Source organism: Acyrthosiphon pisum, chromosome X (genome assembly GCF_005508785.2).
Source record: "Acyrthosiphon pisum isolate AL4f chromosome X, pea_aphid_22Mar2018_4r6ur, whole genome shotgun sequence".
NCBI classification, from domain to species: domain Eukaryota; kingdom Metazoa; phylum Arthropoda; class Insecta; order Hemiptera; family Aphididae; genus Acyrthosiphon; species Acyrthosiphon pisum.
This window is the reverse complement of record NC_042493.1, coordinates 63,043,383-63,057,419: the sequence shown is the minus strand read 5'-3', so window position 1 is coordinate 63,057,419 and position 14,037 is coordinate 63,043,383. Positions and strand designations below refer to the sequence as shown.

The window sequence follows — 14,037 nt, the reverse complement described above, 5'->3', positions numbered from 1 at the left end:
CGACTCCATATACAACAACATTATTAAATTATGATGCCCGACGCCATTTGCAACTTTGGCAATGTTTACATTTATTCATATACATATTTACTTATATATACATATATACTGATAATACTATTTTGCCCAAGTTGTAAATGGCTGCCAACGCCATTGATAAGATGAAGTCGGGTACCTATCTAGTTATTATACATATCCACGGTCTTAAAAGATCTTCTAAGACCGTGTACATATCTGTGGGTGTCCATTAGTTTATAGGTCAAATGATTATTTCTATACCAGCGCGAGGGTAGCTCAATTTTTAGTGAATTGTAACACTGTTTGTTTTGATTGGCAACACTGGACACCGCTATATTTCGTTTCATTGAATGATAGTGTTTGATACTTGATAGAGGATTTTAAGATTCCCTGTCCAGCTATAATATTCTTATGTACGCGGTTTTTGTGGTTACTGCTTACTGGTGATTACAGATTTGTAAATTTCAGCCTACAGCGAGTATTCCCTTTAATTTAATTAACTCAAATAATTAACTGTAATTACCTTGGTATAACCTTATTATAATATTATAATATTATTATTTTAAACTGTATTAATAAAAAAAACTATTAAGTATCATGTCCAATATGTCGAGTTTCAATTTTGGGACACCCAAAACCACAAATCAGCCTTCAGTGTTAACGATGACTACACCTGCCAATACTTCGTGTAAGTTGTTAGTTGATTATCAATTAGACATAGTGGTGGTTCGTAAGTTTCAACTTTATAAGGTAGTTCTTAAAATGAAATTTGTGTTCATGTTAACTCCTCTCCAGATATGATAATTTGACGGAATTCGAAGTCAATTTCCACCTTACAGTTTTTACTTTTTAGTGATGGCAGACAATTGGTACTCATAAATATGACAAGCATTGAAGCATAATATAATAAAACGCATGGCTTCTGTCAAATTGGTTCACTATTAGTATTGACACTATTGTGTATTATTAGTTAATTCATAATTATAATGTATGTTTTAATGAACCCCTGATTATGTTAGTTAAATATAACAAAATGAAAATAACTTGTTAGTCAGCAACTTGTTGGAAAGAATTGCTTGTGTTGTGAGTTGACCTAAATACTTAATATGAGTGGAAATGCATAGTGTGGACAGAGCCTTTGCCTTTGTAACAGAACCGTCTTTCAAAACCTTAAAATGTAAAATAACATGCTTTACCTAATTAATTAATTCTTATAATATCCTACTTTGTAACATTTTTTGTTTATGTTTACTTTCTTATAAAGTAAAGGAAAAAGTAAACTTTTTCAGTGATTTACGTGTGTCTGTTATTTGATTTTTTCAATAAGTAGGACAAAATTGTTGGATTTTAAAATTTTAGGTGAAATTTTAAAATTTTAGATTTAAGAAAACTGTATTTCAGAAATTAATTTATGTATTTCAAAACCAATGAAAATGTTAAAAGATAAACGCGTGCGTTCAAAAAAAGTGGGTGTAAATTGTCTTTATTAAATATCTTTGATGGCTATTAAAAAAATGTACTGAATACAATCATTAGCCTAATTTAAGAAAAGTAGCAGCAGAATTTTGTTTGCGTGGAATTAAGGGAAAATAAGATAAAAAAACATCTTGTATTAAATTACCATGTATCATGTAATAAAACGGTTAATAGCATGATGGATAGTAGCAATGTAAGATTACCAAATACATATTATATGGTTTTTAAAAAGTAGTTAGGTACTTATTAAATTTATTTATATTTTACTGTAGTGTTCATTGTATATTAAAAATATATTTTTAATACGTCATTTACATCAAGTGATATTTTGAAAATCCTACCACCAGGTGGCAAATGTCCTATTCTTTGATGGCAATTAATCGAATACCAATTTAACGATAATATATACAATTGAAAATAGATGTTGCTATAATACTTAGGTATTTTCAATTTAACAACTTTAAATGTTTGTTTATACAAATATTACAAAATATACAATTACTCAACTCTTTTTTTTTTTTCGATAAATAGACAAATATTGCACCATTGCCCTCTAATTATCTTCAATTATATATTGACTATTATATTTAAATTAGTATATACATTGCTAACATAGTACAGTAAAACTTCTGTAAGACAGACACCACAATAAAAAAAAACCTGAACATTTCTCTGGTTCCAGTTCAAATAAATAATGAATATGAACCCTGTCAAGCCGGAAACTCTGTTAGACAGAAAAATAGGATGGTCCCAAGCGATTCTGATTTAGTGAGGTTTTACTGTATGTAGATGATTGATAACTGATAAGTGATAATTAATAAATAATAAATTTAGATATCGGGCCAAAACTGTCTACATGGTATGTCACAAATATTACAATTTACAAATATCGGGTTAGAATTGGTTTTAGATTACAGGTGTGCCAAAAGTTCTGATTTTCGAGATTTTGAAGTATACATAATAAGTAATAATCATAATATTATGTTAAAATAGGTTATTAATTTGTATTTTATACCATATCCTGTAGGGATACCAATTTCATTTTTTCAAATGAGAATCATCCTTTTTTTCATGTAAATTGTTAAACAAATTTTATTTATTTAATTTTGATGTATCTAAATCATAATTTCTAACAAGTAGTATTTGATTTTTTTTACTTTTCTACTAAAAATAATAGATTTATGATAATAAGTTTAGAAGTAATAGACTTATGATGATTTGAAAACTTAAGTAATTAATATTAATCTATCAAAATATTTTTATAATTTGTAAAAATGTCTGAGTACCTATAATAAATACAAAATCCATTATTATATCTGTTGTATATTTTTGTGAAACAATTTTTATTGATTATTATTTTTAGAATATATATATCAATAACTCATAAATTACTCATTCTAATGTTGACTTGGATTAATCAAAATTTTCAAAGAGGTGATATGTTTAAAAAATAATTAACAATAAAAAAGGTCGATTGTCATACGAGAAAAATCAGTTTCTATTGCCACTATTGCCTTCCTAAGGCTTATAAAAATCTAAATAATTTAATATATTATGTAGGTATACTTAAAAATCCAAATTTTAATAATTCATAAGTAAAATAAAAATTGAGTGTGGCCTTGATGTAAACTGTCAACTCTGACAAATATGGCAAATATTGTTTTCAAAACACGAGTTTAATAATTTTTAGTTGAGAAACAAGCATTGCTGGTAGAGTATAATTAGTTGGTACCAAAAATTGTCATAGCTGTTGCTGCTTTATTATATGTACAATATAATGTTATGTTATTGAACTATTGAAGTGGATTTGTTAGCCAAGCCATATAAAATAAATAATTAAAATATATTTTGGTATTCGGTAGATTAAACTGAAACTTGAGCAATGAGCATTACAGGTTTTGGTTAACAGCGATTCCTAATTTTCAAGCTTCTATAGATTTTTCACTGAGCATAAATTAATCATTTAATTATTTAGGGAGTTCAACTCAAGCTTCGGCTGGTTTCTCTTTAGGGAGTAATACCCAACCAACGTCCACTGGTTTCTCATTAGGTGGTACCACCCAAAAATCTACTGGTTTCTCATTAGGTGGTACCACCCAAACATCTACTGGTTTCTCATTAGGTGGTACCACACAAGCATCTACTGGTTTTTCATTTGGTAAAACCACACAAGCATCAACTGGCTCAACGTTGGGCGTTACAAACCAACTATCTACTGGCTTTTCATCGGGAACAACTTCAGCATCTACTGGTTTCTCATTCGCTAGTACCACCCGAACATCTAATGGTTTATCGTTAATTACAACTCAAGCATCTACTGCTTCTACAACTCAAGCATCTAATGCTTTCTCATTGGGCAGATATAAAACATCAACTGCTTTCTCTTCGGGTGCAACTCCAACTGCATCTACTGGTTTCTCATTCGCTAGTACCACCCGAACATCTAATGGTTTATCGTTAATTACAACTCAAGCATCTACTGCTTCTACAACTCAAGCATCTAATGCTTTCTCATTGGGCAGATATAAAACATCAACTGCTTTCTCTTCGGGTGCAACTCCAACTGCATCTACTGGTTTCTCATTAGCCAGTACCACCCAAACATCTACTGGTTTCTCATTAGGTGGTACCACACAAGCATCTACTGGTTTTTCATTTGGTAAAACCACACAAGCATCAACTGGCTTCTTGTTGGGTGTTACGAACCAACCATCTACTGGCTTTTCATTGGGAACAACTTCAGCATCTACTGGATTCTCATTAGGTACAACTCAAGCATCTAATACTATCTCGTTGGGCAAAAATCAAACATCAACTACTTTCTCTATGTGTGCAACTCCAACTGTTTTTACTGGTTACTCATTAGCTAGTACCACTCAAACATCTACCGGTTTCTCTTTAGGGAGTAACACCCAACCAACTTCCACTGGTTTCTCATTAGGTGGTACCACACAAGCATCACCTGGCTCCACGTTGGGTGTTACAAACCAACCATCTACTGGCTTTTCATTGGGAACAACTTCAGCATCTACTGGTTTCTCATTCGCTAGTACCACCCGAGCATCTAATGGTTTATCGTTAATTACAACTCAAGCATCTACTGCTTCTACATTTTCTTCGGGTACAACTCCAACAATGTCTACCAGTTTATCATTAGCTGGTACCACTCAAGCATCTACTGGGTTCTCATTGGCCACAACTAAAGTATCAACAGGTTTATCTTTGAGTACGTCATCAGCAGTTCCTACTGGTTTCTTATCAGGGACAACAAGCACTCCTGGATTTTCATTGAGCTCTTCTGGAAAAACTACAGACCAAGCTACTATAATACAAACTACTTCAGTAATTACTACAAAAGCTCCACCTGTTGCATCTCAGTATGTATAAAAATAAATATATGTATAATTATTATAATAATAATAACATGATACATTTTTATACCAGATTAGGTAGTCAATCCAGTGCAGTTCAACAGACAAATTTTCAACAGCTTATTGATTTAATTAACAACTGGACTGTCAGTTTAGAAAATCAAGAAAAACAATTTATTAATCAAGCAAATGAAATAACCGTTTGGGATAATATATTAACAAAGCAATCTACTAAAGTAATTTATATTTTAATTAATTAAAAATAATAATTAATCATATAAATTAATTTGTAGTTGGCACAACTGTATGATATCGTGGAGCAAAAAGAAAAAGAACAAGCGGATATTGAAAATGAACTTGACTTCTTGTTATCCCAACAAAAGGAACTTGAAGATTGTTTAATTCCAATAGAACAAGAATTACAATCTGTTGAAGTATTCAGTAGCTTGAAAAATGAAAGAGAACCAATGTACGTTATTTAAAATTATTTTTTAGTTATATTTAACCAAATCATATTTTACATAGATATAAAGCTGCTCAAGAAATCGATAACCAAGTAAAACTGCTGTCAGGGGATATAAAAGAAATAGTAAACAGTTTAAATAGAGCCAACTCAAAAAAAGATTCTGATGATGATGTAAGTATTGTCAACATTATATTACCTAGTATAAATAAAACATTTGCATTTAATACATATTTGTGTTATGATTGATTTAACTTTGGTTTCAGCTGAATACTATTTGTCAAATATTGAACTATCATATGACAGCATTACAGTACATAGAACACAATGCAGAAAATTTAAGTTCAATGGTATCTGAAATGAATGAAGAGCATTCTCGTTTCTTTACAGCTGCTAATGATAAATCTTTGTCTTCCTTCAGGAAATAAATAATATTATGAAATTGATACTTACACATTTTAATAAAATATTGTAATTGGTACTTTTTGATATTTTAAATAGATACTTACTGACATTGGTTCGGTAAATTATTTTATCCTTTATTATGTCAACTGTTAGATATAATATTATGTAAAATATGAAAAGATATAAAAAATTATTAAATAATTATGAAAATTTAACTTGTAATAATTGGTTAAGATTTAATAATTTATCAATGATTAAGTATTTCATAAAATATAAATACTAATTTAGTGACTTAGAATTATAATAATTTGATTTTACATTTTATATTAAAATGGATAATGAACGTATATTGCATTTAAAGAGGTATATAATGATCACCTTGAGGCATAAGTATCTCAACCCACCCTCCAAAATTCCCAGAAATGTATTTTTGAATCAGCAAACTAATTATCAAAAAACTTAAATGTTCTTTCCAATTTTAAAATGTTTAAAAATATTAATAGAAAATAAAAATGGGTTTCACTATTTTCTTGCCTTCTTAAATAACTAATTAACTGATAACTAAATTTGTAACAATATTGAGTTTTTGCTCTTTACAGCTTAGATTAAACTTGTACACTAATTTGGAATATTTTTTATTATTGATTTATAAAGGATATTGTTATTTTGTTAGTCAAATATTGCATGAATCTATTTTTTGAACGAAAAAATAGTGTAACGTTATAAAACTTATGTCGGGTAACGTAAATGTAGTTTAAATAAAATTAATGAGTGTAACGAGTAACGTAATTTTATTACTTTTCAAAATTAATTTACCCAACACCGATGTCAAAATACTAAATAACTGTTAATTCTGTTTAATGTATTGTGTTATTAATAAACACATTTTTATATTTTTTATTTGACGAAATATTAATATTATATGTATTATTAATATTGGATAAAGTATTATTAAAAAAGTAAATTTATTATATCCATTTTAATTGATATGTCTGAATAGCAAATAACTGTTCATTTTTAAAATGTCTACTAGTACATTTTTGTTGCAATAATATTAACCATGAACTACTTACATTGACACAAATATTATAAATAACTAATAAGAGATTTCAGTATAATATGATTTAATACTGGCGCACGGTATGCCGAAGGGTCACAGTTCAGTTGTGTGATAGACACTTCTCAAAAATAAAACGCTAAATGTTCTTTTTTGTTCTGCTTTTTTGTTTCAAAAGTCCGATTTACTGTGGCATATCTTTGTTATATAATTACAATAAAAAAATTGATAACTTCATATAGAGCAGTGGTTCCCAACCTTTTTTATTCTACGCAACCCTTGTAAACTTTCAAAAATCTCATGCCCCCCTTCCCTCTTAAATTAGAATTAAAAAGACCTTTTTTTGTTTTAAAAATATGAAATAATTATTTTTTACTAACTAATGACATATATTTTTTCATCATTCTAAAAATAAAATATAAATCAACTTAATCTTAATGTCTTAATAATATTATTTTTATATTTTTGAATACAATTTTGAAGAAAGCTAGAATAAATTTTAAGAAATCCCCCCCCCCCCCCCAAGCAGTGCATTGGAAACCACTGATATAGAGAATATATTGTATATTATATTAAAACATAATTAACATTTTTTTCTAAATTAAAAAAAAATAATTATAATTATATAAGTATTTATTATAAGTATTTTAGAGAAATTTTAAATTTTATTTTTATTTTTTTGCAAAATGGCAAGGTACCTAATTTAACTCTTTTATTTTAGTAATTGTTACTATAATTTATGTGGCTACATACTAGAATGTCTAGAACTAAGCCCAACTGCATACAAGCTTGCTTTTTGGTTGGGTTTTGTAATGAATTTTTTTATTTATGATATTTTTTTTTTCTTACAACAAATAATAACATTACTATTATATTACATAAATAATTTTAATTTTTTTTGTATTTTCATCATTATTTTTTAATACTTGTAGTTTTTGTATACTCTAAAAATGTGTGTTAATACCTACTTCTTAAGACCCAACATAATATTATACGTTATTTCTTAATTATTCAATTGTATTTTGCTATGGAGCTAATAAAACCAATTATAAACTGATTGCATTATGTAAATATTTTATGAATACTTAATTTAAGACATAATATAATTTACACCATTCTGTCTAAATTGTACAAACATTTGTTTGAACTTGACTTTCAATAGATATTTTATAATTCTTAAAATCTCATTAAAATAACATTTTTTTTTTTTTAAATCACAATTTTTATTTTACTTATACTAATACTACCTACCTATGCAAGTTTCTTATTTAATAACATTTTAAAGGGGCGGTTAGACTATTCCGTGGGCCGGAGCCAGGCTGTGGGTTGGGCACGCCTGGTCTAAACTGTACAAATAAATATGTATTATTGAAAGAAAAAACAGATTGGTTAAAAACCATGGTTTTTTCAGTACCTATTTTCGTAATAACATATTTTTTGCTTTTTACACCCTACAAAATATTTATTTCAATTTAATTTGCTCCCTGCTTGACTAGGGCATAAAATCACGTTCAGTGATTTAACAATGAAGTTTTATATTTAACGGAAACTGGTACGCAACATTGTTGCGGCAGCAAATATCTCGTGTGTTGTTATTCTTTTTTAAACATAATTTACAACAACTAAAGTGTTATTAAAATTGAGTTTAAGAAATTTTGTTTTGAGAAAATTGTGTAATTTTATCATTTGAACGGTGGACGGTTGACAAATTTATTTCCAACATTTTTAACTTTGCTTAAAGTCGATACTGATTCCGTTAACATTTTTTTTGACAGAGAAATATCTTTTGTATTGTCCTTTGAACATATATTATGTGTATTTTGTCTTTGAATTCCATGGCAGATGTTTTCAGATTCTGGGATGGTTATAGATATTTTTTTATTGGTCTTTGAACGTAATATATTATGCAAATTTGACTTCTTTTTATCCAATTTAGGCGGTTGATCAATTTTTTTACTTATGTCTGCAGACAATCTATCAAATATTTCAGCATTAATCGAATGAGTTTCCAAATTGTGTATATGATCTCCATCAGGCCCTTGCTTTTTAATTATCGAATACTGCCTGGATATTGTTGTTTTTGACTAAATTTAGGAAGTTTAAGAAACATATTAAATAAATATCATAAATATTATATTATTTTAAATAAGTAATCGTTTACAGTATACATATGAACTAGGTAGTTAATGTTTTACCGATATTTGTAAAATGAGACGAGGTGATTATCCTTATAAGTAGGTACCTACAATGATACAATGTAAGTTATAAACCTATACAACTAAAGATTATAACGATTTTCTATGGAAATTGGGATTATAGGTATATATTTTTAATTCGGCATTATAGGTTGGTAAATACAAAAAATAAATACGAATGAAAAGTTTAATTTTAAAATACAATTTAAATATTTGATAGTAAACATAATATTTAAAAAAAAGTAGGTACCTACTCGGGAAGGTAGGTACCTACTTACTAATAAAAAAAAAATGGGTAAGTACATAAATATTTGTACTCATCTACATATTATTAAACACTGTCTGTCCGTCTATAACTTACTTTTTGATCTATTTTTGATAAGTTAACTATTGATTTATTACTTAGCAATTTTTCAAACTCTCTCATTTTATATTCATACTCAGTATTCTTAATCTCATAAAAGTATGGCTTTCGTAATAATCGATTCGCTGAAAACCTCTTGGATGGATCATATACTATCATATCTTTGATTAATTCATATGCAGGGCGGTATGGTTGATACACTGAATGCAGTCCAACTCCAGCGGTTCTTTCATTTTGTTTATTCATTTCGTATCGTTCAATGAATACATCAGATTTATGTTTTTTAAATTTTTTAGTTAATCTTTGGTCTGGAGATCCTAATACCTGGTCAACCTTTTCAATTTGGTCACTTTCGTCACGACCATCAAACAACGGATAGCCGGTAGCTATTTCATAAAGTACACATCCCGTAGCCCAAATATCCATCTTCGAATTATACCAACCTCGTGTTAACAAGCATTCAGGTGAGCGGTACCATCTAGTTGCCACGTATTCTAGGTACTGAAGGTCATTAATGGCATGACACGTGGTTCCAAAATCACCAATCTTCAATATCTTGTCCTGCGATCTCAGCAAAATATTTTCTGGCTTGATATCCCTATGGATAAAGCCATTCTCGTGCAAATACCTTAAGCCTTTACAAAACGTTCTAATGAATAATTATTATTATTATAGATTATTACAAAAATTATACCTTCCAAGATTTGATACATATAAGTTTTAATTCTATATTCTGATAGTGGACATTCTCCGTTTTCTATAATATCGTATAATGATTTTTTCATCAATTCTGAAATTAATATAATTTTTCCGTTTTCTTTTTCATGGTATGCGCTTTTTAGCATAAGTAAGAACGGATGTTTTTCCAACGAGTTTGACACATTAACTTCAGCTACAGCGTTCCAAGTATCAGCGTCCACTGTATATCCATAATTTTTCTTCAACATTTTTGCTGCATATTCTCGTCCGTTACTTCTTTGCACACATAACCATACTTCAGAAAACGATCCTTCGCCAATTTTTTTCTTTAGATCAAATTCAGAATAAAAACTATTAGAATTGTCTCTATTAGATAGTTGTACATTAGGTGACATTGAGTCGAATAAGACTTAGAATGTAAAGTAAGTATAGGTATGTGTATTAAATATGTAGGTACAATATTTCTATTTTATGAACATATTATTAAAACGTTTTGGTTTCCATACAAACAATTGGTTAAAGGTATAGGCCAGAAATTTTAAATTTTATTTATTTAAATTTTAAAATGTGTGTGTTATAATGTATTCAATTTAATTATCTATTTAATTAACAGTAATGTCGTATCAAAATAAATTATAATAATAGTAAGTAGTGTGCCAGTAGTTGGTGGGAATTTAAAATCGCCCAATCTGAAAGCGTAGTTCAGAACACATGTGCCGGACAATATGACTGAAACGGAACCTATTAAGCTTCTTGTACAGTTGTACACTTGTGCGCATAGATATTTATTTTGTATTGTAATGTATTTCAACTGTAGGTACTACTTGGATTATCTTTCACTGCGACAATTGGGACGGTCTAAGAGACGAGCTTCGGACTCGTTTGGGCCACCCTCCTGAAGCCTGCAGGCTTAAACTGCAGGCTTAAATGACGCTGTATAGGAGCTAATCAATGTAATAAACAGTTCGGCTCCCGTGTAGTGATGCATAATGGAAAAAAAAGGTACTATCTACTTGGATTTAATAGTGGTATTGAAGGCCATAGGTGCAAATTGGGGGGAGGGGAACCTAGGACATACAATTTTAATATGCTATATTGCAATAGTCTACTCGTCTTTAATATATTCAGCCCTCCCAAGCCAAAAGTTGAAATTGCGACTATGTTGAAGGCCATGTGGATACCCAGAATCTCCTAATAATTAATACTTATAACAGGGTTCTGGACTTATAGCACTTATAATCATCAAAATACGCTGAAAAAAAGCACTTAAACACCTACTTCATTATAAGCACTCAAATAAGCACTTAAATATATTAAATTGGCAAAAAAAAGCACTTCAAAAACAATCAACTCAATTTTTTCTATATTATCGTTTCATTTTTATACCTACTTAGACACATAAAAAAATTTCATCTTTAAAAAAATCAAAAACTCCTAGCCTTTTTGAGTTTTAGAAAACATTTATCATTATTTATTAATTATTAATTATTATACTTCTGCTTATTTAGATTTTCTGAAAAATTAATTTATAATTGTTTAAGAATAACCGAAAAATTATTTTTAGTTCTAGCTTTACCGTGAACAAAAGCAAAAAAAAAAACAGATATTAACTAATATGTCTAGGTTTTTATTAGTGGCATGTGTTAATAACATGGGGGCGGCCAGGCGCCAGTGTATATAATATAAGAATATTTTTTTTTTTTGTAAGAATTTGTTTGAGTACCTATACTTGGATTTTTTGCATTGCATGGCTATGATACTATGATACGGCCATTTGACGTCATTTACTCATTTTGTCAATCAATGGCCTGATAGCATTTTGTAATGATAATATTGTAATAATATGTTTAGTTACTCATTTGCTGCCTGGGTGATAACTATTAATTTTTGTAATTTTTTTATAGACTACATTTGTATGTTGTCATACATTTTGATAATAATTGAAATAATGTATCATCGTGATCTGTGTTTTTAACAAAATGTTCATAAATAAAGAACTACAACTAAACAATTAAAAAAATTGGTAAGTGGATGTCGCTCGCTCCTGTACAGTAGGTTATAATTGGGTAGGGTCGTCCTTGGGGGGAAAGGGGCGAACAGGGCCCAGGCCCTAGGCATCGCACTTTTTGCTTACATTTGGAGACCTCACGTTTGAAAAAGTGGTCAAATTGGTTTAAAAATTGGTTTTCGCCCTGAGCCTCGCAAATCCCTATTAGTCCTGCAAGTGAGTCACTGTAATGGATGGTGTAAAATTTGAATTCAATGATATATATCATTGTATAAGAAAAACGATTCTGAGCGAAAACAGTCAGTCAGCTATGATATTACTAAGTATATTTGATGATATTATTATTGTGAATAAAGTAATTAACGTTAAGCCTTGTTATACATATTTTCTATCTTAGCTATAAAAGTTAAACATCTTATAAATGTTCAACTACAAAATAATTATTGAATAATATAACTATTTGATAAATTTCGTCAAAATTTGAACTTTAAATGCTTATAAAAAAAAATTGTGCCTATGTATTTTTAATTTTTTAACCGCTATTGTAACAATATGTCAGGAGCCTTGCATTACATTTTCACAATTTTTCACCCAACAGATAAAATTTAATTGATATTTATAAAAAAAAAAAAACTAAAAAAAAGGTCGGTAAGTGGATGTTGCTCTGCTGTACAGTAGATTACAAGTGGGTCACTGTTTAATGGATGGGATTAAATTTGAATTCAATGATATAATATCATTGTTTAAGAAAAACGATTCTGAGCGGAGATGGTATGTCAGTCTAGGTATAAGACATAATATCATATAGTCTATGGTATTAAAAAAAAAATTGACTTATAATAGGGACCTATAGAATATAATAAATTCCAAATTAATCATATCACAATATCTATTAGGAACTTATAACGCGTTATACATCAACAACAAACCGTGATACTATCATAGATATATAATAGTATACTTACTTTAGAAGTTTTAAGTATACCCACGAATAATATTATACAATCGCAACAAAATAACTAAAATAGTTATTCTAGGTATTTTAATATGTAATTTCGTCCAAATTTGAACTTAAAATGAGTATAAAGATAAACTGTGCTTATGTGTTTTTAGATATTTTGGTAACAGAATTAACTACTTAGGCCCGGCGCACACCAATGCAGTGCGGCGGCGGCGAAGTTGCGGCGCTCTGCGCGCAGTGCCGAATTAAAAATAGAACACATGTTATCTTATGGGAATGCCCACACCGATGCAGTGCGGCGGCGGCGCGTTGGCGGCGCACATCATGCGCGCCGCACAAACCAGTCATTGGCAGTATTTTCTTGCAGTGCGCGTGCGGTGAAAATATTTTATACTATACTAATAATTGATTCATTTATTAATTTTCTATTGATTATTCTATATCTATTCATTTACTATTGATATATATTATATATATTATAAAATATATTATAACTAATAATATGGTTGAGCAACAAGACACTATTGTGACTATTCAACTAGTACAGGAAATTGAAAAATATGCATGTTTGTACGATTATAATTTAAAATCATATAGCAACGATCGGGCAAAAACAGCAGCATGGAATGATGTTTCAAAAACAGTTAATATATCAGGTAATTATCACTATATTGTATGTAGTAGGTATATAGTTAGGTACTTATTACTATTATTATGTTTAACAAATGAATCAATTGTACTCTCAAGACACAGTACTCAATAAAAATTATCAAAACTATTTTTGCTCAACTTTCAATGCATTTACCTGACAGGGCCCATATTAATATATCCAATCTCAGGTATCACTTTTCAATTTTACCTATTGCTTAACACTAACGACCAAACTACCTTATCTTTTTTAAATACCACCAAGTACTTATCATCAAAGTAATAATGGTTAACAATGTGAGTAAGACATGGTGATAGTTTTTGACTTTTGAGTAAGATTATAAGTACCTAAGCAACTGCCAACTAGCAACT

At 29.2% G+C, this 14,037-nt stretch overlaps 2 protein-coding genes across 2 annotated transcripts; one reads left to right on the top strand and one right to left on the bottom strand.

Moving 5' to 3' along the window:
* The first annotated feature begins 681 nt into the window (after window positions 1–681).
* On the top strand, window positions 682–4,881 carry LOC100159148 (nuclear pore glycoprotein p62-like). The gene is made up of 2 exons (XM_029485222.1): window positions 682–748; window positions 3,470–4,881. Exons 1-2 carry the CDS (start codon window positions 682–684, stop codon window positions 4,879–4,881), a joined length of 1,479 nt encoding a protein of 492 aa, XP_029341082.1.
* Window positions 4,882–7,951: 3,070 nt separating this feature from the next.
* Window positions 7,952–10,536, bottom strand: LOC100161186 (MAPK/MAK/MRK overlapping kinase-like). The gene is made up of 3 exons (XM_001951918.5): window positions 10,044–10,536; window positions 9,347–9,984; window positions 7,952–8,874 (listed from the first exon to the last, which is right to left on the bottom strand). Exons 1-3 carry the CDS (start codon window positions 10,441–10,443, stop codon window positions 8,473–8,475), a joined length of 1,440 nt encoding a protein of 479 aa, XP_001951953.2. The 5' UTR covers window positions 10,444–10,536; the 3' UTR covers window positions 7,952–8,472.
* Window positions 10,537–14,037: the final 3,501 nt, after the last annotated feature.